The following is a 21,525-nucleotide window of genomic DNA, read 5'->3' as shown; positions in this document are numbered from 1 at the left end:
GCTCATGCGGCATTAAATACTATGTTCCCCGACAAGTGGATAGGCAAATACGGTCCAATCAATTATCCACCCCGATCACCAGATCTCACCGTCCTTGATTATTATTTCTGGGGAAGGATAAAAAACTTGGTCTATCATGAACGTCCGACTACGAGGGATAATATGATTCGTAGAATTAGTGAAGCAATTCGATCCTTACGTGCCGAGGAAATTCTTCGAGCAACCAATGATTTTCAAAATAGAGTTGATGCTTGCATCGCAGAGAATGGTGCTCACTTTGAACATTTAGTCGCTTAACAAAACATACACTCATTCATTCCCAAACGTGAGAGGCAAGGGGACTCACATGAATCAAGCACCCCAAACGTGAGAGGCAAGGGGACTCACGTGAATCAAGCACCCCAAACGTAAGAAGCAAGGGGACTCACGTGAATCAAGCACCCCAAACGTGAGAGGCAAGGGGACTCACGTGAATCAAGCACCCCAAACGTGAGAGGCAAAGGGACTCACGTGAATCAAGCACCCCAAACGTGAGAGGCAAGGGGACTCACGTGAATCAAGCACCACAAACGTGAGAGGCAAGGGGACTCACGTGAATCAAGCACCCCAATGGGATGAAATTCTCGTCACGTCCACGTCGTTCATTCTGGATAATGCTAAGCACGGGAAAATGCATACAGTCAATCTGGACATGATTGATCATCAAACATAATCAATCCAGTTAATAAACAAAAGCAGAGTACATAAAACTTTGACTCCCCTTTTCCTCCCCCATACACATACGCATGCACGTACGCACACACCCACACACAAGATTAAATCCGACTAAGTAACCACCACATGGTACATCTTGAGTAATGCTGATGCTGGCGGTAGTGTAACTTTCAAGCCGCACAACTCGGAAAGTAGTCAACGAAAATAAACATTCTTATAGTGTTTTGGAAAGGTCTTGACACCAGCTATTAGATTCTGGAATCAAAAATAGGGTGTTCCATTTAAAAAACTTAATGTGATTTCGATCTGACCTTGGCGACGCCATCCAAGGTCAAACTGATAAGATCATTGAATAGATCTTTTGAAACCCTACAACTTTCGTCTGAACATATTTTTGATTGGTCCTAATCCTGCGAAGAGAAAAGGGGTGTACGGGTGGTCTGAAACACCCTGTATATCTCCATTACGCCCGGTGAGGGTTGGGGTGGGGAGTTTGACTTGACCGGCCGGTCAATCAAAACGCTCCGATTGACTGACCAAGTCAAACTCCCCACCCCAACCCCCACCGAGCGTAATGGGGATATATAAGGACTACCACAATCGAAGGGAGCTCAATATCGGAGCTCTCAGCCCTGATGATGCAAGCTGCAATGTTTGCGAAACGTCGGCAAAGTGCCCAACACGCACGTGGTATCTATCCGGAAACCCTCTCGGTTAACAGGATGGTTTTTAATAAGGAAAAAGAAAGGAAAAAGAAAATGAAATGGGAATGAAAGAAAAGAGAAATTGAGGAGGTGCAGACGTTCAAATAACTTGATTTCAATTTTAATTGGCAAGAGGATTACTTTTATATGTCATATAAAAGAACTCGGGAGAAAAAATAGCATAACGGCAAACATGATTTGGGGATTAGGAGAAAAAATTTGTAGGGATGATTTTATAAAGAGATAGATGCTGTTCAGGTATTTAGTGGAGAGTATAATGTCTTATGGGGTAAAATTATAGAATGGGAGAAAAAAAGAATTAAAAAATATTGGATTATATAAACTGTTTAGAATAGATTTTTGTACAGCAAGATACTTGATAACAAGAGTACAAAATGGACAAGCTAAAAGTAGGGGTATTAGAGCAAAAAATCTGAGGAAAAGATTAAAACAATGAGGGTGAAGAGATGGGTAAAAATTTGTTGGTTGAAAAAAAGAAGAGAGAGATAAAAGGATTTATATGGAAAGAAAAGATATTACAAATATTACAATAAAAATGGTTGTGAGGTAGTAGCGATAGATGATATGCCAAGAAGAGATTTAATTGAGGAAATAAGAGAAAGAGAGTGGGACGTATGACAGGAGGAAAAACGTAGGATTAGAAAAGCGAAGTATAATAAAAGATATAGAAGGTTCATGGATGGGAGCAAGGTCCTACAGGTTGGTGTAGATGCTTACCGAGCTAATGGCTGCTTCAATGAGTACAAAATAGGACGGGAACCACCAAGATGTGTCACAATTGCGGGGCTCGGGTGAACTCGGCAGATTACACCTTGCTGGAATGTCCAGCGTGGGGGAGTGCCCGCCGGGACTTACTCTGGATCCTAAAGGTAAAAGAAGTGGACTTCTCCCTGGAGAATATGGTCAAGGGCCATGCTCTCCAGGGAGAAGAAATGGAGAGTGGCGCTCTCCTTCTGCAAAAACGTCATCTGGCGGAAGAAGAGTGCGAAGAGGGAGAGGGAGATAGCCCCGGACGCTCCTCCCTCGCGTAAAATGAGAGAAAAAAGAGCCCAGGCATATGCCCGGATTCCGTAACCCTCCAAGTCCCCAAGCTGGGGGAAGACATGGGCAGGTTTCACGCCTCCCATCCCCCTCCTTAGAACTGATTAAAATCGTAAGGGGCAGACGCGGGGTCGTCTGCATCCATTGCACGCGACTCCAGCATGGGGGTTGCGTGGTGGTCCCGCAACGGTCTCCAGATGATTAATAAAGAAGTCCCCCTCCGGAGGGGGGGGGGACCAAGGCTCGGAAGGCGCCCGTTGGTTGAAATGCTTAGCGATCCCGGGGCGCCCCCATCATCCTTGCTGGATGGACCATCATGGGGTTTTAGCCAGTAAAAGTCCAGCATATCCTCTCCCTCTGCCTCGGGAGGGGGATATCCATACAGATTTCCCCACAAAAACAAATGGGAGTAAGGTACCTAGCTATTTAGAAGAAAGCGAAGTAAAAAGAAGAAAAATAGGGAAGGAATAAGAGCGCTAATGAACATAAGATGTAGAAATATAGAAATAAACAACAAATGGTTAAAGGAGGAAGAAAGAAAATGTTTTCTGCAAGACAAAGAAGGACAATTTAGTATATTTCACAGAAGATTGCAAAATAACAAAAGGATAAATTAAGGAATTAGAAGAACGCGCGAAGAAAAAAATAAGTTAAAAAACGATAACTTGGATGAGAGAAAGGTGTTAGTAAAATTTTAAAAAGAGAAAAAATATAAGAGTAAAAAAGTGGAAGAGAAGAAAAAGATGTAAATGTAAGTGTATATAGGGTATCCCATTTTAAAAAACGCACCTCGATAATTCTTCAGTGAAGCATTTTCAACAAAAACTTTTTGATAAATTTTTGCTAAAAATGCTTCATTAAAGAATTATCAAAGTGCGTTTTTTTCAATGAGACACACTGTACATATGCGTAATTTATGTATAGGGAGAAAGACATTTATATCTAAATATATATTTATATTTAGGTACTAGGACTTGGTTAGGTGGTGCGCATGAGCGTGAACGTGTGTGAGAACGTAGCGAGGTTTAGAAAGCAATTTAGGAGAAGAAAGGTGAGGGAGAGACATGCAAATGTGTAAAATAGGTAGGAAAAAGAACAAAGAAGACAGGAAAGTGAAGGCGTGCTTAGGAAGAAGGGGGAATTTCCAAGCATATTAGAAATGAGTAAAGATTGAGGTTATGGCGAGTAAAGAGACAGGAGCGGCCGGTAAGGCGCAAAAGACGAAACTGTGAAATGAGAGACAGAGAAAACTGATGGTAGAAAATAAGAAAGAAGGTAAGACGGTAACTCTTAAAGTAGGAGAAGAAAAATATTAGAAAGAGGAACGGGCTACGATAAAGCAAGAGATTAACAAATTACTGACAATGAGAGAAGAGGTGAGAGGTTTAAAAGAGGATACAAAAAAAGCAAATGAGATAAAGGTTTTAAAAGCAAAAATGAGATTATATGTAGAGAGAATAGCGAAAATAGAAAAAAGAATAGAAAAGCTAGAATTAGAAAGAACGGAAAGAAGGGAGGTAGATAGCAAGAAAGGTGAAAGGGGGGAGGTAAAAAGTATATATAGTACAGGAACAAGAACAAGGGCTAACAGCATTTGCAGTATTAGCAGCAGAAGCAGGATGAGTGAATGCAGCGGTTTAAGCAAGAGCGAGGTAGAGAAAATTAGGAAGTGAGTGAAAGAAAAGGATAAAGAAAAAAGGAGAAATAATATTATAATGAGGAATAAAAATACCTAAAAAAGTAGAAAGAGATAAGAAAGGGTGTAAGGAATGGACAACGGACCTAATGAAAGAAAAGATAGGTGTAGATGGTAAGGTAGTTAACTGTAGAGATGAGGCGGAGGTGGACTCTGCGCAGCACACGCTGGAGCATTGTCCAGCGTGGGACGAGCTGCGCAGAGTCCTCATCGACGAAGTCGGAGAAGACCCCAAAAATGTTACGTCCGTCGGTTACGCAAACACTCTCGCGCGCTCTCACACAAAAGGCACTCGCGTGCGATAAATAATAAAGCAGAATCTTTGAAAAACTCCAACGTTTATTCTACACGTCTGTCACCAAAACAAGGCTTCAGACCTCAACAACACGAACATCACCACTCATAGACGAAAGACGTTTATAACATAATACACGCCTATACCGGGCGTAACACTGCCCCCTTTCTTTAGGTTGTCGTCCCGACAACCAACTAAGGACTTCTAAAATCTTCACGACTTCTTGCTCTTCCCCTAGCTGCTGCAAAGGGATTTGGAGCTGCGTGACTTCGTCCACAAGACGTCTTCTTCCTGCTTTAGCTGTAGCTAGTTCTTACTCTTCAGCTTGAGTTTTGAGCACTTCTTCCTTCATTCTTCGGACAAGGGGGGGGGGGAATTACCTTTCTCGAGGACCCAACGCCTTAAGAGCTCCCTATGTCCCCGCCTCGGCATTTGCCCTCAGGCCCTCGGAAAAACCTCGATTCAAAAAAACCGAGGCAAGGCGGTCTTTTTAACACAAAGTTTCGACGATTCTTCATAAGAAAAACTTCACTTCGCACGAATCCCAAAACTGAAATTAAACATATTCCAACGAGTATCTCACTTAAAATAAAAATAAACCTGCAAAAGAAAAACTCTTTTTTAGTCACGAGTTTACAATAAAATTCCCACGAAGACACAAGTTCGACAACTTTTTGCCCTAAAAATCGAAACTTTTTTCCCAATTTCCAAAGAAAGAACGATTCCCCGAACCCGTCCTCCCAGGCGTGGACTTCCAGGGAAGCACAACTCCCTCTCTTTCTCTCTCTCCCTCTCTCTCTCTCTCTCTCTCCCTCTCTCTCTCTCTCTCTCTCTCTCTCTCTCTCTCCCTGAGGGCTGTCGTTGCCAAGATGGTCCTCAGGGAGAGTTGCTGGAAGGCGGTCGCCTCCTTCTGCGAACAGGTTATGTCGCAGAAGGAGGCGGCCGAGACGGCCAGAGAAAGGCTTAGGGGAGGAAGACCCGGTGGGGGCGGAAGGCGACGACGTCGCCGACCCAACCCCCGGGGAAATGGTGGAGGCGGGGATCCCCGCCCTCCGAGAGACCGACCGGGCCCTCCCGATGGCGGGGGTCCCCGCAGGAAGCGCAGAAGAATCACCGGCGCACAACCCCCCTCCCTCCAAACCATCGAGGAAGAGGGGGAGAGCGACGGCGATTTCCCCAACAACAACGGAGAAGACGACCCTCCTGCCTCCCCTGCCGAAGGCCCAGCATACGGGACCCGAAGCAGGGCGAGGCAGCTCACATCAATTACGGCTCCCGGCGAGGCTAACTCCCAGTGACATTGAGGGGTGGATCCCTTCCTAGACAGGGGAGATAACCCTCCCAGCCTCGCCGGGGTGAGGGGAGCGGAGCAAGTGCTCCCTCCCCCCACGAGCGTCAGGGAGCTCGCGCCAAATGGCGCAGCTAGGCCCGGGAACTATCCGGCGGGGGCCGGACCCCCGGGCCTGTACCTCCAACACCAACAGGGGAAGAGGCGGGGGAGGGACGGTGTCCCTCTATCCCCGACCTAGGGCAGACTAGGCCCTAAAGCCCTGCCAGGGGTGCCTACCGCTAAGGCGCCCCTGGCGAGAGTCGGCCGCAACTGGCCGACTGGGTCCGGGGGGCTCCGGAAGTATGCTGCACGCGTTCCCGGAGCCCCCCAGTCATGGACCAGGGCAGGACACCCGGAGAGGTTTTAGTGGGAATGTCCTCGTCGACACGTCGTCGGCGGGGAAGAGCCCCACATAACCGCTAGGCCTCCCCCGAGGCCTGGGGTATGCGCTAACGCATTTCCTCTCCGTAAACAAAAAAAAAAAAGTTAACTGTAGAGAGAGCGGTAAGATGATATTAATGAAATTAGAAAATGAGGACTACAAAAAAAAATTATAAAAAATTATGAAAATTATAAAACAGAAGGAAAAAACATATATATAAAAAATGATCTAAGTTGGAAAAAAAGAAAAGTGCAGAAATGAATTCACAGATGGACAAAAAAGCAAAAAGAAAAAGGTGTAAAAGTAAAGGCAGGAACGAGTAGGGTTAGAGTTAAAGGATATAGAAAATGTGGGCGGAAATAGAATTGGAATTAGAAAGAGAGGAGGAAGAAAAAAGAATGGAAAGGAAAGAGATAGAAAAAAGAAGAAAAGAGGAAAAGTTGGAAAAAAGTAACGAGGAAGAGGAAAATCGGGATTTCAAGTAAGCCGGAAAGTGCAAAGGGAAGGTAGAGAAGAAGAGGAGAGAGGGAGAAAACGAAGGATAGGAAACAAAAATAGGAAAAGATACGTATTTTGAAATGTAGCAGGAATAAGTAACAAGGATAGGGAATTTTGGGAATATATAAAAAAATACAATATTATAAGTATGTGTGAAACTTGGGTAGAAGAAATAAGATAACAAAAAATCAAACAAAAATTGCCAAAAACACATAAATGGGTGTGTAGTTTCGTAATAAAAAAGAAGAAAGGGAGAGCAAAGGGAAGCTTTATAATAGGTGTAAGAAGAAAGAAAAAGGACAGGGAAATAAGTTAAAAATAATCAAGGAGGAAAAAAAGTTAATGACAGGTAGGAAAAGAGAGGGAGAGAGTAAAATTGTATCAGTGTACGGTGTACAAACGAGAAAGAGTCTAAGAGAAAAACTGGAAAAACTTATAGGGGAAAAAGAGGAAGAAAATTTGATAATAAGAGATTTCAATATAAAAATAGGAGAATTGAAGAATAAGAGAATAGATGGGAGAGATATAGAAGATATAGAAGAAAAAGAAATAACGAGCTATAGCAACGACAAGATGATAGGAAATGGAGAAAGAAATTTGGTAGGATGGATAATGGAGAAAAAGTGGTATATTTTGAATGGGACAATGGAAAAAGATTGGGAGGGATAATATACATATGTACGTGCAAAAGGTTATTCGGTTATTGATTATGTTATTGTAAATAAAAATGTACGCGATAAAATTTGTAAGTTTATAGTAGAAGACAGGGTGGACTTAGACTACTTTGGTCATTGGAGATGGAAATCATAGAAGAAGAAAAAAAAGACCGAAGAAAACAAGAGAAAAAAGAAGAGGAAGAAAAAATAGAAATAATAGTATGGAAAAATATATTGGAAACAAAAAAGCAAGAAAGGTATATGCAAAAATAACGGAAAAACTGTGTGAAGCGGAAGAGTTGGAAGAAAAGGAGGACGATACGACTAAGAAAAAAAAATGGGAAAAGATAAAGAAAATAGTGCACAAAGCCATGATAAGAAAAAAAATAAGAAAAAGAAAAAAGGTGCAGCTTGAAGACAAGGATTGGCGAGATAGAAGCTGCACAAGAAAAAAAAGATAAACAAAAAGATATACAAAAAATGGAAGAAAAAATAAGAAGAGACTATATCAAGAAAAAGAATTTTAAGGAAGTATTGTAGAAGAAGCAGAGTGAGAAAAGGAAGGAAGAGGAAGAAGAATTAAGAGGAATAAAAAGCAAAACAGAGGTATGGAAATATATAAACAAAAAGAGAGACAAAAGAACAAGGATAAGTAAATACGATAAGGAAAAAGGTATAGAGGAATTTAAAAAACCTGTTGGAAGGATCGGAGGAAGAGAAAATAGATGATAAAGAGAAAGAAGAGGGGCAGCGGCGGCGTGCAATGAAGGGTTTGGGCGTGAGCCTGCCTGGAGTAGATGCCTGTGCAGATGTAATTAAGAAGAAACAGGGAGAAGAAGAAATACAAGAAGCGGAGATAAAGAAAGCACTAAATAAAATGAAAAAGTGGAAGGCTGCAGGAATTGACGGAATACCAATAAAGACATGGAAATACGAGGGCGGTCTGATAAGTACTTAGCCTCACCGCCCGATGGTGCCAGTATCGCAAGAGAGATTTACCATTGTGTAGTACATTCTCGTAAACGGCTACTGTCAAAATTTCAGCCAAATCGGACTCGTAGTTTTGTTTTGACCGCGTGTGGAAGCGGGCGTGTCCGCGGATTTTAGAAAAATGGAAAAAAAAACAATATCAGTCGGTGATGCGATTCTTATTTTTGGAAGGGAAATTACGCAGCGAAATCAAAGAGCGCTTGGATGCTGTGTACAATGACTCTTCTCCTTCAATGGCGACCGTCAAAAAATGGTTTAACGAGTTTCAACATGGTCGCACGTCGGTTTTTGATGAGCTACGCTCAGATGCCCCGAAAATGGCTACCACGAAGAATAACGTGACAAAATTCCACGATCTCGTATTGGCAGACCGCCGATTGAAGGTGCGCGAGATAGCTGAAACAGTAGGCATCTCAAAAGACCTCCTGCATAAAATTTTAGACATAAAAAAGCTGTCGGCGCGATGGGTGCCGCGTTTGCTCGCTTCGGACAACAAGCGCAACCGTGAGACCACTTCAGAGCAGTGTTTGACGCTGTTTAAGCGCAATCCGAAGGAGTTTCCGCGTCGTTTCGTAACCGTTGACAAAACATGGATCCACTGGTACACACCAGAGACCAAGGAACAGTCGAAACAGTGGACTTCACCCGGTGAACGTGCTCCGAAGAAGGCGAAAACTGTCCTATCGGCCGGAAAGGTGATGGCCACCGTTTTCTGGGATTCACAAGGTGTGATTTACATCGACTACCTGGAAAAGGGCAAAACGGTCACAGGACTCTACTATGCCGAATTATTGGGCCAATTCAACGCTGAATTGCAGAAAAAACGGGCCCATTTGGCAAAAAAAAGTGCTCTTCCACCATGACAACGCACCGGCTCACACCTCCGCCATCGCCAAATTGGTCGAATTGCACTACGAACTGCTGCCCCATCCACCGTATTCTCCAGATTTGGCCCCGTACGACTTTTTTTTGTTTCCAAACTTGAAAAAGTCACTCGCCGGGCAAAAATTTGAGTCAAATGAGGAGGTTATCGCCGCCACGGAGGCCTACTTTGCAGACTTCGAGAAAACGTATTTTTCAGATGGATTAAAGAAGTTGGAGCATCACTGGGTCAAGTGTATCGAGCTAAAAAGAGACTATATTGAGAAATAAATCGCCACTTTTCCAAAATTTTCGTTTTTCTTTTGTAGGCTAAGTACTTATCGGACTGCCCTCGTACATTGGGAAGAGTCTATGAAAAAAGATGAAGAACCTGATAAAATAAACATGGAAAGCAGGAACAATACCGAAAGATTGGAAGGGCATCGTGGTGCCTTTGTACAAGAGAGGAGATAAGGAAAAAGTAAGTAACTATAAAGGAATATCCTTGTTATGCACAGCATACAGGATATATAAAGAGATAATTAAAAATAGATTGGAGATAGAGGTAGAAGAAAGGGGTATAGTGTTAACAAATCAAGCGGGCTTCAGGAAAGGAAGATCAACGATAGATAATATATTCGTTTTGAATCACGTGACATAAAAGAAAAAAAGAAAAGTATATGATGTTCGCAAACTTGAAGGCGGCATTCGATAAAGTAGACAGAAAAACATTGTGGAGAGTAATGAAAAGGAAAGGAATAAAGGAGCAGCTGGTGAGGAGAATAGCAAGGATATACAAGGAAACGGAAGTCATGGTGAGGACGAAGCAAGGATACACGGAAAACTTTATCACAGAAAAAGTAAGACAAGGCTGTATAATGAGTCCACTTCTGTTCAATTTATATATAGCAAAATTAGAAGAAAAAATGGAAAATAGGAATATAGACGTGGTAGCAATAAGTAGACTTAGGATATGGAACTTAGCGTATGCGGACGACATACGAGGTGTGTTCAAAAAGTATCGCGAATTTTGTGTTTTTTCAAAAATTATTTATTTATTCATGAATATCTATTTTGTCCCCTTCAAAGTAATCCCCATGAGATATTATACACTTGTGCCAACGGTTTTTCCAATCTTCGAAGCACTTCAAAAAATCATTTTTTTTTATCTTGTTCAGCTCCTCCTTCGATGCCGTCTTTATCTCGTCAAGCGTAGCGTAACGTCGTCCTTTCATGGGCCTCTTCAGTTTAGGGAACAAGAAAAAGTCACAGGGGGCCAGATCTGGGGAATACGGTGGCTGCGGCATCATTAGTGTGTTGTTTTTGGCCAAAAAGTCGCGCACAAGCAACGATGTGTGAGCAGGGGCGTTATCGTGATGCAAAAACCAATTTTTGTTCTTCCACAAATCCGGGCGTTTCTGGCGGATTGCTTCGCGCAAATTGCGCATAACTTGCAGGTAATATTCCTTATTGACCGTTCTACCCTGTGGCAAGAACTCATGATGCACCACGCCCCTGCAATCGAAGAAAACTGTCAGCAAAACTTTCACATTCGACCGAACTTGGCGCGCTTTTTTCGGTCTTGGTTCGTGCGGCAGCTTCCATTGAGATGATTGAGCTTTGGTTTCCACGTCATAACCATAAACCCACGATTCGTCACCAGTTATGACCCTCTGGAGCAAATTTGGGTCGTCGCGGACAGAGTCCAACATCTCATTAGCAATGTTCATGCGATGCTGTTTTTGGTCGCAATTGAGCAATTTTGGTACGAATTTCGCGGCGACCCGTTTCATGCCCAAATCATTGATAAAAATCGAATGGCACGAGCTAATCGATATGTTTAGGTCCTCAGCAACTTCTCTAACGGTGATTCGACGATTGGCCAATACCATTTTCTCCACTTCATTAATTTTTTCGTCTGTTGTTGAAGTGCTCGGGCGTCCGGCACGCTCTTCGTCGTTCACATCTTCTCGGCCTTCTGAGAACATTTTGTACCACCGATAAACGTTGCTTCGGTCCAAGGTAGCTTCTCCGTATGCCACAGTCAACATTCGGAATGCATCCGCGCACTTAATTTCGTTTTTCACACAAAATTTGATACAGGTTCTTTGATCCATTTTTTTGAATAGGTAAAAATCGAAGACGATCCAAAACACGTGCAAGCAAAGCAGCTGTCAACAATTAAGTGAACATTCAAAATGGCCGAGCTTGTCGGCATAAGTGAGAGACATGAGTACCAACATAACGCCACAAAAAGATCGAAATTCGAATATACGTAACCCGCGAAAATTCAAAATTCGCGATACTTTTTGAACACACCTCGTAGTTTTAATAGCGAATAATAGGGATGCGATGTTAGATATAATAGGTACATTTAAGCATTTTCTGACAGAAATGAAATTCGAGTTATGCCTCCCCCCACCCCAAAAAAAACAAAAATGGTAGTAGTGAATAGAAAAAAAAGAAAAAATCGAGAAATAAAAATGGGGAGATAAGATGATAGAGAAGGTAAAGCTTTAAATACTTAGGCTTTATGTTGAATGATCATGGAAATAGTAAGGAACATATTAAGGAATTATGCGGAAAAGGAAAAATAGTTGCAAGAAAGGTATGGAGATTAGGTGAGAGGATATGTAGAAATGATTTTAACCCTTAAATACACCGATCCTGTAAAATACGGAAACACATTTTTGGGTCTGGGAGACTTTTTTAACTTTGAGAAGCTATAACTTTGATTACAATCAATATTTTTCTACAATTTTTTTTTTTTTTTTAAAGGAAAGTTCAAAATCTCAGGAGTGTGATTGCACAATCGACATTGCCGAAAAATAATTTATTGTGAAGTTATAAAAGAAAAACCATTAAGCAAAAATGAGAAATTGGTCAAAAATCCACTTTTCCTTCAAAAAATCATATTTTCTCAACAAAAAACGTTTAAGGATTTTCAAATACGGCGTTTTAAAGCTAAAGAATCACACTTTCAAAATAAAATTTGGCAAAGTCATTGCTTTTAAAAAGTATAATTATGTAACATGAAGAATATGAGGTATTTTTGGGCATCTAAAAATCCACTTAAAAAAAAAATCATATCTTTGCAACAAAAAACTTTGAAGAACTTTACAATACGGCGTTTTAAAGCTAAAGATTCATATTTTCCAAAAAAATTATGTCGTTTCTATTAAAAAATGGAACAAGACGAATATGAGGTATTTTTGATTAAATTGTCTCTAAAATTGAAAATTGTTGTGTTTCATGATATATTTCGGAAAAACTTTTTTCTACAGCATTTTATAGTATTCCAACTTTAGACAGAGTACATGCGAGTAACATCCGCAAACCGACTTGTTCAAACGTATTTTGTCCAGCTACTTTATGTAAAATACTCACAAAAAAAGTTTCACTTACACACTATATGAGTCGCATTGACCCTAACAAAACTTTGCTGCCGTGCCGTTCAAATTCTAGTTGACCAAAAAAGTTGATCAATCATATCAATCGAAAGAGGAGATTTCAAACTTTTTTTACGTCTTGGTCCGAATCTCCTATCTCATTCCGTCTTCACATAGCAAGCGTTCAAAACTTCATATGGGGTCTCTCAGACCTACTTATGTGTTTAAGAGTTAAAAGAAGGATACTATTCAAGTACTTAGTACAAAGCGTAATGGCATATGGAGTAGAATTATGGGAATGGGAGAAAAAAGAAAATTTAGAAAAAGTAATGATAGATTATGTAAGATGGATTTTTGACTTGGGATTCTGCACACCGAAGTATATTATAATGAAGAAATTAGTGATGGATAAGTTAAGAGTAAGATGGGGGATTAGAGCTAGGAGATACAAGAATAGGATCACAGAAGGTAAGGCAGGGGTATAGTAAAAGAATGCTGGTGGGAGAAAGAACAATATGGTTGGAATGACAAATACGGCAAAAAAAGAGAGGTATTACAATAGAAATGAGTGGGAAATAGAAGCTCGGGAAATAAGAGAGATTGAAGAAGACGCCTTAGAAGCAGAAGTGATAAAGAGGGAGGGAAGTGCAGAGACAATGGGAGAATGGAAAAATAGCTAAAGCAAGATATAATAAAAAGTACAGAAAAATAGACTTTAAATGTAAAATTTCTAAGTAGAAGTAAAAAATATCGCAAATACAAGTAGGGGTAATGAGGTAAGAGCGATGATAAAATTAAGGTGCGGAAACTTAGAGCAAGCAAACAAATATTGGACAGACGAGAGATAATGGGCGTGTTTATTCTATGATAAAGAAAATGATGGCTTAAATCATCATGTAAAAAAATGTGAGAAAATTAGGGAATGGTTTGCAGACTTAGAAGGAGTTAGTGACAGAATTATAGAAGGACATACAATAAAAATTTAGGTTGCTGTAAAGAAAAAATAATTAAGAAATGATGGAAAAAAAGGGAAAAGAAACTAAAAAAAAAGAAAGAAGTGGAAGAGAGGGAGATTAAAAGAGAGAGTGGGAATAAAGTGAATAGGAAATAGAAGATAGTAAATAAAAAAGATAAGAAAATAGATTGTAAGATAGTATCAGGTATTACAAGGTAGCACGTAAGGTTATGTATTATAAAAACAAAGGCTGTGAATAGCTATGAATAGTGATATTATAAACAATAAGAAAATAAGACGTAAATGTAAAAGTAAAGGAAATAAAAATGTAGATGTGAGAAAAAAAAAGAAAACGTAAATGCGTGATAGGGTATAGGTAAAAAGGGCGTAGAACATAAGATTAGTATAGAGTGCGAATGAATGAATGGTTAAAGAATTATTCTAAACCAAGTCCCCTTCTCGACAATGTAAGCTTAAAGAAAAATAAATTATATATATATATATATATATATATATATATATATAGGTACTGAAGTTATAATTTAATGTAATTTAATTTAAATTTATGACAAATTGCATTCAGAAACTGTGATAGATTTTTGTATTTTTCGTATTTGTTTAGATTGTACATTTCGGATAGTAATGCGTTTAATTATATAAGTAGATATAAATTTATAGGCGCGTGCGCATGAAGATATTCTGTATTAGGAATAAGACTGGCAGAAAAAGAAGAGGTCAAGGTAAGATAGAAGGAGAGTAAGAAAAATGTGTGTGAAAGGATAAGTGGAGATAGGCCTAAACCAGGTCCTGCTTCTTGGCAAAAGCTGAAGGAACAAATTAAGAATAAAAATAATAATAAAGGTAATATAAAAATACAAAATAAAAGTTTTATTAGAAAATAATTCTGTTTACAATAAATTTAATATAAAACAATAATATAAAATAAATATTTGCACATAATAATTTAATACGCCTAAAAAAACATTAAAAATGTAAAAAGAAGCGCCAATTAAATTTTTTTGTAATATAAAACTAAACCAAAACTACAATGAATAAAACCAAATATAATATTATCAAAAATAAGTAAAATCAAAAATATTGCAAGTATATTTATTACCGATGGGTTGGGAGTCTTATGACCACGTTGCAATTAATCATCAACCACTCACAGTGTTAAACAATGGAAAAAAACGGACGCGCCAAGTACGCTGCTACTAGAGATTTTGCCCATCTTTGATTTTGTCACATAATTTGCTGCTCATCGGTACGGGAGTGACCCGTTTGACCACGTTGCAATTGATCACAGTTATTTGAGCGTCTGGTGCCTACAGTTTTTCCACTGTTTAACACTGTAAGTGGTTGGTAGCCAATTGCAACGTGGTCAAAAGATCTCCAACCCATCGGTAATAAATATACTTGCAATATTTTTGATTTCACTTCTTTTTGATGATATTATATTTGGTTTAATTCATTGCAGTTTCAGTTTGGTTTTATATTACAAAAAAAAAACTTGGCGCTTCTTTTGACATTTTTAATGTTTTTTACGCAAATTTTACAAATTTTTGCTAAGCATTTTGGTATATTAATAACATATTACAAAAAAATATACTTGGCACTTTTTTTACATTATTAATGTTTTTTTTAAGCGGATAACTTTATTGCTGTTTTACTATGACAAAAAAAATATATTTGGTGCTTTCTTTTACATTTTTAATGTCTCTTAAGCGGATTTCACAAATTTTTGCTAAGTATGTTGAAACAGCAACAATATATATCATAAACATAGTAAGAATATATAAGCACAAAAACATGCATGTTTTAATCACAAAAGTAAATATCTGGACACAAAGAAAGAGAAAGAGAGAAAGCAAATAAGTTCGGTAAAGAGCGAGGAAGAGCGAAAAAAGGCAAGAAAAAGCAATAGTGAGCGAAGGAGGGCGGTAGAGAGCGAGAGACAGTGGTAGAAAACGAAGAAGAGCGATAGAGAGCAAGAAAGAGCGCTAGAGAGTGAGAGAGTGCGATAGAGAGCAAGGGAGAGCGGTAGACAGTAAGAGAACGAGGGAGAACGAGGGGGGGGAGCAAGAAAAAGGGAAGAAAAACGATACAGAGCGAGAGAGAGCGTGGAAAAGCGGTAGAGAACGAGAAAAAGGATGGGAAAAAGGAGAGAGATAAAGGACGAAAAAGAGCGTGGAAGAGTGATAGAGAGCAAGGGAGAGCGAAAGAGAGCAAAAAAGAGTGAGAGAAAGCGAGGGAGAGCGGTAAAGAGCGAGAAACAGCAGTAGAGAACGAGGAAGAGCAGGGGAGAATAAGAGAAGACGAGGAAGAACGGTAGAGTGCGAGAAAACGATAAAGAACGAAGGAGAGTGGAGGAGAGCGAGAGAGGGCAAGGAAGAGCGGTATAGAGCAAGAGAGAACGTAGGAGAGCGGTAGAGAACAAGAAAGAGCATGGGAGAGACAAGGAGAGAGCGAGAGAAAGCAAAGGAGAGCGAGAGAGAGCGGCAGAGAGCAAGAGAGAACGTGGGAGAGCGGTAGAGAACGAAAAAGAGCATAGGAGAGCGAAGGAGAGAGGTAGAAAGTGAGAGAGAGTGTGGAAGAGCGATAGAAAGCAAAGGAGAGCAAGGGAGAGCGGTAGAGAGTGAAAAAGAGCGTGGAAGAGCATATAGAGCAAAGGACAGCAAGAGAGAGTGAGAAAGAGAGAAAAGGGGGAGGGAGGGAGAGAGGAAAAGAAAAAGTGAAAGAGAAAAGAAGAGGGAAAGTGAGAGGGGCGGGGGGAATGGTAAAGAGCAAGGGAGAGCGGTAGAGAATAAGAGAGAGCGTTAGAGAACGAGGGAGAGCAGGGGAGAGCAAAGAAGAGCGGTAGAGAGCGACAGAAAGCGGGGGAGAGAGACAAAGAACAAGAGTAAGCAAAAGAGAGAATGAAAAACAGAGGGAGAGAAGCCAAGTCTAAAATATTTTTTGTATATATTCGTATATCTTTTCAAAATAACCGCCAAAGGAGACAAATCAGAAATTTTTCGAAGATATCATCGAATAACTTTATGGGGGTTGATGATAGAGGGTTGGTACCAAAGATCAATGTTAGAGTACTCAAAGAACACTATTTATTCCTGTACAGTTCCCCATTCGGGTTGTGTATACTTGAACCAAGAGGGACAAATCTGAAATTTTGCGAAGATGGAGACGACGATAACGTATCTGAATTTTTTGATGACATAAATCAGGCTGAAAAATACATGCATAATTCATATCTCAGCATCGAATGCACTTACGGACATCATTCTTGTGTCATTGTGCTCGAAAAAATCGACATTTGTCCCCACTATATTCATTTTTTAATAAAATTAATTTGTTTAAGAAAAACAACCATTTATTTGTAAAAAATTGTGTTTCTTCCTGTAAATGATACGCGGTAGCGTTTTTTACGTGGAAAGACAAAAAAAATATACATAGTGCGAGCCGCTACCGCATCTCTTGATAATTGTGTCGATATTGATGTATCAAATATCAAAATTGTCAAAATGTCAATCATTATTGTTTATTTAATTTATACAATAAAAGTAAGATCGGCATTATAAAGACATTGTTTTATCATTACTCAGAGATTCAATATTAATGTAGAAAAAATATGCACATGCCGATTACATTAATCTGCAAAAATAGACATTTTTTTCTACAGATATAATGAGACTTTGTAAGTAAATTTTATAGACAATTTTGCATGTTAAACACGAATGATTCTGCAAAAAACTATAAAAATCACTTGCAATTAGTTTCATATCTGCAGCAAAAATGTCTATTTTTAATGTAATCAATACGTGTTTATTCTACCTACATTAATATCCAATTTCCAATAATAAAAAAAGTTTATAGGCCAATCTTACATAAAAACTTTCACCGTATAAACCAAATAAATGATAATGAATAAACTATTATGTGCAAATATTATTTGTCTGATTTTAAATTAAATTTATTTTAACCCTTAAACACACCGATCCCGTAAAATACGTAAACACATTTTCGGGTCTGAAAGACTTTTTCAACTTTGAGAAGTTATAACTTTGGTTCTAATCAACATTTTTCAAAAATCTTTTTTTTCATATAAAAGTTCAGAATCTCAGAAATGTAACTGCATAATCGATATTGCCGAAAAATGACTTATTGTTATGCTATAAAAGAAAAACTATTAAGTAAAACTCAGAAATTGTTCGAAAATCCACTTTTCCTTTAAAAAATCATATTTTCGCAATAAAAAACTTTTAAGGACATTCAAATACAGCATTTTAAAGTTAAAGAGTCGTATTTTCAAAAAAAATTATGTTATTGTCATTCCTTTTAAAAAATCGAATTATAGAACAAGGAGAATATGAGGTATTTTTGGGTTTCTAAAAATCCACTTTCTTTTTTAAATCATATCTTTGTAACAAAAACCTTTTAAAGACTTTACAATACGATGTTTTAAAGCTAAAGAGTCATACTTTCAAAAAAAACTTATGTCATTGCCATTTCTATTAAAAAATATAGTTACACAACAAGGCAAATATGAGGTATTTTTCATAAACTCAAGGTGTCTAAAATTGAAAATTGATGTGTTTCATAATATATTTTGCACGCAGAAATCCTCTTTTTTACGGCATTATAGTGTTTTAACTTTAAACAGAGTAACATACGTTAACGGACCTGTTTGAACGTGTTTTGTCCAGTTTTTTAACATAAGATTACTCACAAAAAAGTTTCATTCACACACTATATGGGTCGCATTAACCCTAACAAAACTTTAATGCCGTGGTGTTCAAATCCTAGTTGATTCAAAAAGTTGATCAACCATATCAATTGAAAGAGAAGATTTCAAACTTTTTTTACGTCTTGGTCCGAACCTCTTATCTCATTCCGTCTTCACACAGCAAACATTCGAAACTTCATATAGGGTCTCTCAGACCCACTTATATGTTTAAGAGTTAAATAAACAAAATTAATTTTTTAATAAAACTCTTATTACGTATTTTTACAGTAATTTCATTATTAGTAAAAGTATTCGATTTAGCGCGCCTTGAACACATTTCCAACCATGAGCGTACGAAATTCTAGCCCTGTCATTAGTAATCTTTAAACTCTTTCCACTTGAAAATTATTATTGTCTCGACATTTTGGTATTAGAATTTTCGTCTTAAAATCTTCCAAATAATATATCATTAAAATATTTATCGACAGTATTGTTACACCCTGTATTATATACACCCTGTATAAATATTAATATTCCAAAATTTTCTTAAATCGTCAAAAGTCGACATAACGGCTTCTAGTCCTCTAAAGTTTAATAGATACTATTCAATGAAAAGTACGAAATTCTTTTTATCAAAATTGTAATAATTTTTTATGCAATTGCAATAAAAAATCGTAGTACTCTGTATTGACAAATTAATGACGTCTCATTCAAATTTCAATAATCTGTCATTGGCGTTTTGTTACAAAAAAATTCGGTAAAGGCCAAATTTTGCCTTGCGATGGAACCTAAACTAACCTTTAAAATCTTTCTTTAGGTCCTAAAAAGTACATAAATAATTGCCATTTATACAAGAAATGGAAAAGTTGTAAGAAAAGCGCAGTAAGCTATTAGACTTTAATATTGGTTTATATATAGAAACCAACAGTCTTCTCCACAACATTTAAAAAAAATCTATTTAAGTAAAACATTTTGTATTTTTTAAATTTTAATTCGCTAACTTTTGTTACGTGCCATAACACGTAGAACTATTCTGTAAACTGTTTTTCCTCTTACTTAAATACACTAGACGTCAATAACCAAACCATAAAACCATCCCGCTTTATCTTATCCCTGTTCTCCTATAAACACATTCCTTTTGAACGGAGATCCGACCTGGACATTGTGCGCCAGTTGTCGTTTAGAGTTCGATGTTGTTCTTCTACATATAAACCAATATTAAAGTCCAATAACTTACTGCGTTGTTTTCAAATTTGTCTCACGATTTCTCAGATAAATGACAATTATCTTCGTACTTCTTAGAACCTAAGAAAAAATTTTTAAAGGTTAGTTTAGGCTTAGATTTCATCGCAAAGCAAAATTTGGCCTTGTTTACCGGATCTCCTTCATTAACTTTTTTCATGAAATTTTGTTAAAATTTTTATGAATTTTTATGTACTTATCAAAATGTTTCAAAATAAACATAAAATTTATCAAAATTTTTCCATCAGAAAGACGTAGCGATCGATCGTTTAATATTTTTTCTGCAATACTTATTTATCGTTCTTTGTTTAAAAAAATCTATAATAGTCACTTACATCGATATAATATTTGGGCCACAATGCTCTAATTTGTGAGCTGCCTCCGATATCGTATATCTTCACAGAATACGATTTGTGCTTTAGGGATACTGTCCGGAAACCTATTGTGGGTAACATGTTATGATCTGGATCTATAAAAAAAAAGAATATATTATACAAAAAAAATTTTATGTAATAAGTTCTTCCAGGATCTTTAATAAGATTACCAGATGTTTCTTTATTGAACCTGGGAACAAATTTCAACCTTATTGCAAAATACTGACACACAAGAAATAGTAACCTATTCATAAAACTAACGTTGTTTTATAGAGTATTATAACAGACAGAAGAAAATTCAAGGATTGATTCAAATCAAATAAGTTGAAAATAAAAAAAAAACAACTGCAATTAAACTTTTTAATTAAAAATGTTAAAATTTATATTCATGTGTTTTTTTTTCACGTAAATATTTAGAATTAAAAAATCAGGAATAAAAATTTTGATGGGAGCTTTATTTAAATATAAGCCTGTATTCAGACTGTACTTTTAACGATGTTAGCGTGCTGTTTGTGTCATTTATTTACTTAATAGTGAAATAATTTTTAAGTGTTTATATAATTTTATATTTTGTAATCGTTCACTCATTATACTTATTACAGTAATGATACTCGACGAAAAAATGTTTTAAACATAATGACATCTTGCATCATGAACATCTTACTACAGATATATTATTGCAACCTTCAATATCATATGTTGAAGTTTTGTCAGAACTAAATTCTTCTGGTTTTTCATTTATATAACCACTTTTAAACTACAAATATTTAAATAAATTGTAATTTCACGGTGATGACAATTGGTTGTGTATCAAAGATTGCAATATTACACTATTTCCGTTCATGCAAATTTATATTACTTACGCATATGAGCACGGATAGCGTTTACGGAGGCGTTTATAATTAATTCTCTAAAATGGTATCTCTTAAGATACTTTTGTTATACATGATTAAAAAAAATAACCTTTAATTTGACTAAAAAAAAATTTGAAAAGTTTGAAAAAACTTTGGGTAGTGGAGATATTTTGTTAACCCTTAAACACACTGATTTTTGGGTCTGAAAACTTGGGTCTTTTTCAACTTTGAGAAGCTATAACTTTGATTACAATCAATATTTTTCTACAATTTTTTTTTTTTAATGGAAGTTCAGAATCTCAGAAGTGTGGCTGCACAATCGGCATTGCCAAAAAATAATTTATTGTGAAGTTATAAAAGAAAAACCATTAAGCAAAAATGAGAAATTGGTCAAAAATCCATTTTTCCTTCAAAAAATCATATCTTTGCAACAAAAAACTTTTAAGGTCTTTCAAATACAACGTTTTAAAGCTAAAGTCACATTTTCAAAATAACATTTGGCAAAGTCATTCTTTCTATAAAATATAATTATGTAACATGAAGAATATGAGATATTTTTGGGCATCTAAAAATCCACTTTTTTAGAAAAAATCGTATCTTTGCAACAAAAAACTTTTAAAGACTTTATATACGGCGCTTTAAAATTAAAGATTCATACTTAAAAAAAATTATATTATTGTCATTTCTATTAAAAAATGTACTTATGTAACAAGGCGAATATGAGGTATTTTTGATTAAATCGTGTCTAAAATTGAAAATTGATGTGTTTCATATATTTCGGAAAATTTGATATATTTCGGAAA

General features: G+C 37.3%; 1 protein-coding gene across 5 annotated transcripts in view; it reads right to left on the bottom strand.

Moving 5' to 3' along the window:
• The window catches only part of LOC105198825 (ADP-ribosylation factor-like protein 13B), a 162,254-nt gene that overhangs the window by 123,090 nt on the left and 17,639 nt on the right, over positions 1–21,525 (bottom strand). For 2 of the 5 annotated variants that reach the window (XM_039449876.1, XM_039449880.1), the window contains one exon: positions 19,830–19,963. In XM_039449876.1, the coding sequence (XP_039305810.1) occupies positions 19,830–19,963 (134 nt within the window). The other 3 variants (XM_039449879.1, XM_039449878.1, XM_039449877.1) reach the window with 3 other exon arrangements.

This window comes from Solenopsis invicta, chromosome 5 (assembly GCF_016802725.1).
Source record: "Solenopsis invicta isolate M01_SB chromosome 5, UNIL_Sinv_3.0, whole genome shotgun sequence".
NCBI classification, from domain to species: domain Eukaryota; kingdom Metazoa; phylum Arthropoda; class Insecta; order Hymenoptera; family Formicidae; genus Solenopsis; species Solenopsis invicta.
This window is presented reverse-complemented; position numbering and strand designations above follow the sequence as displayed.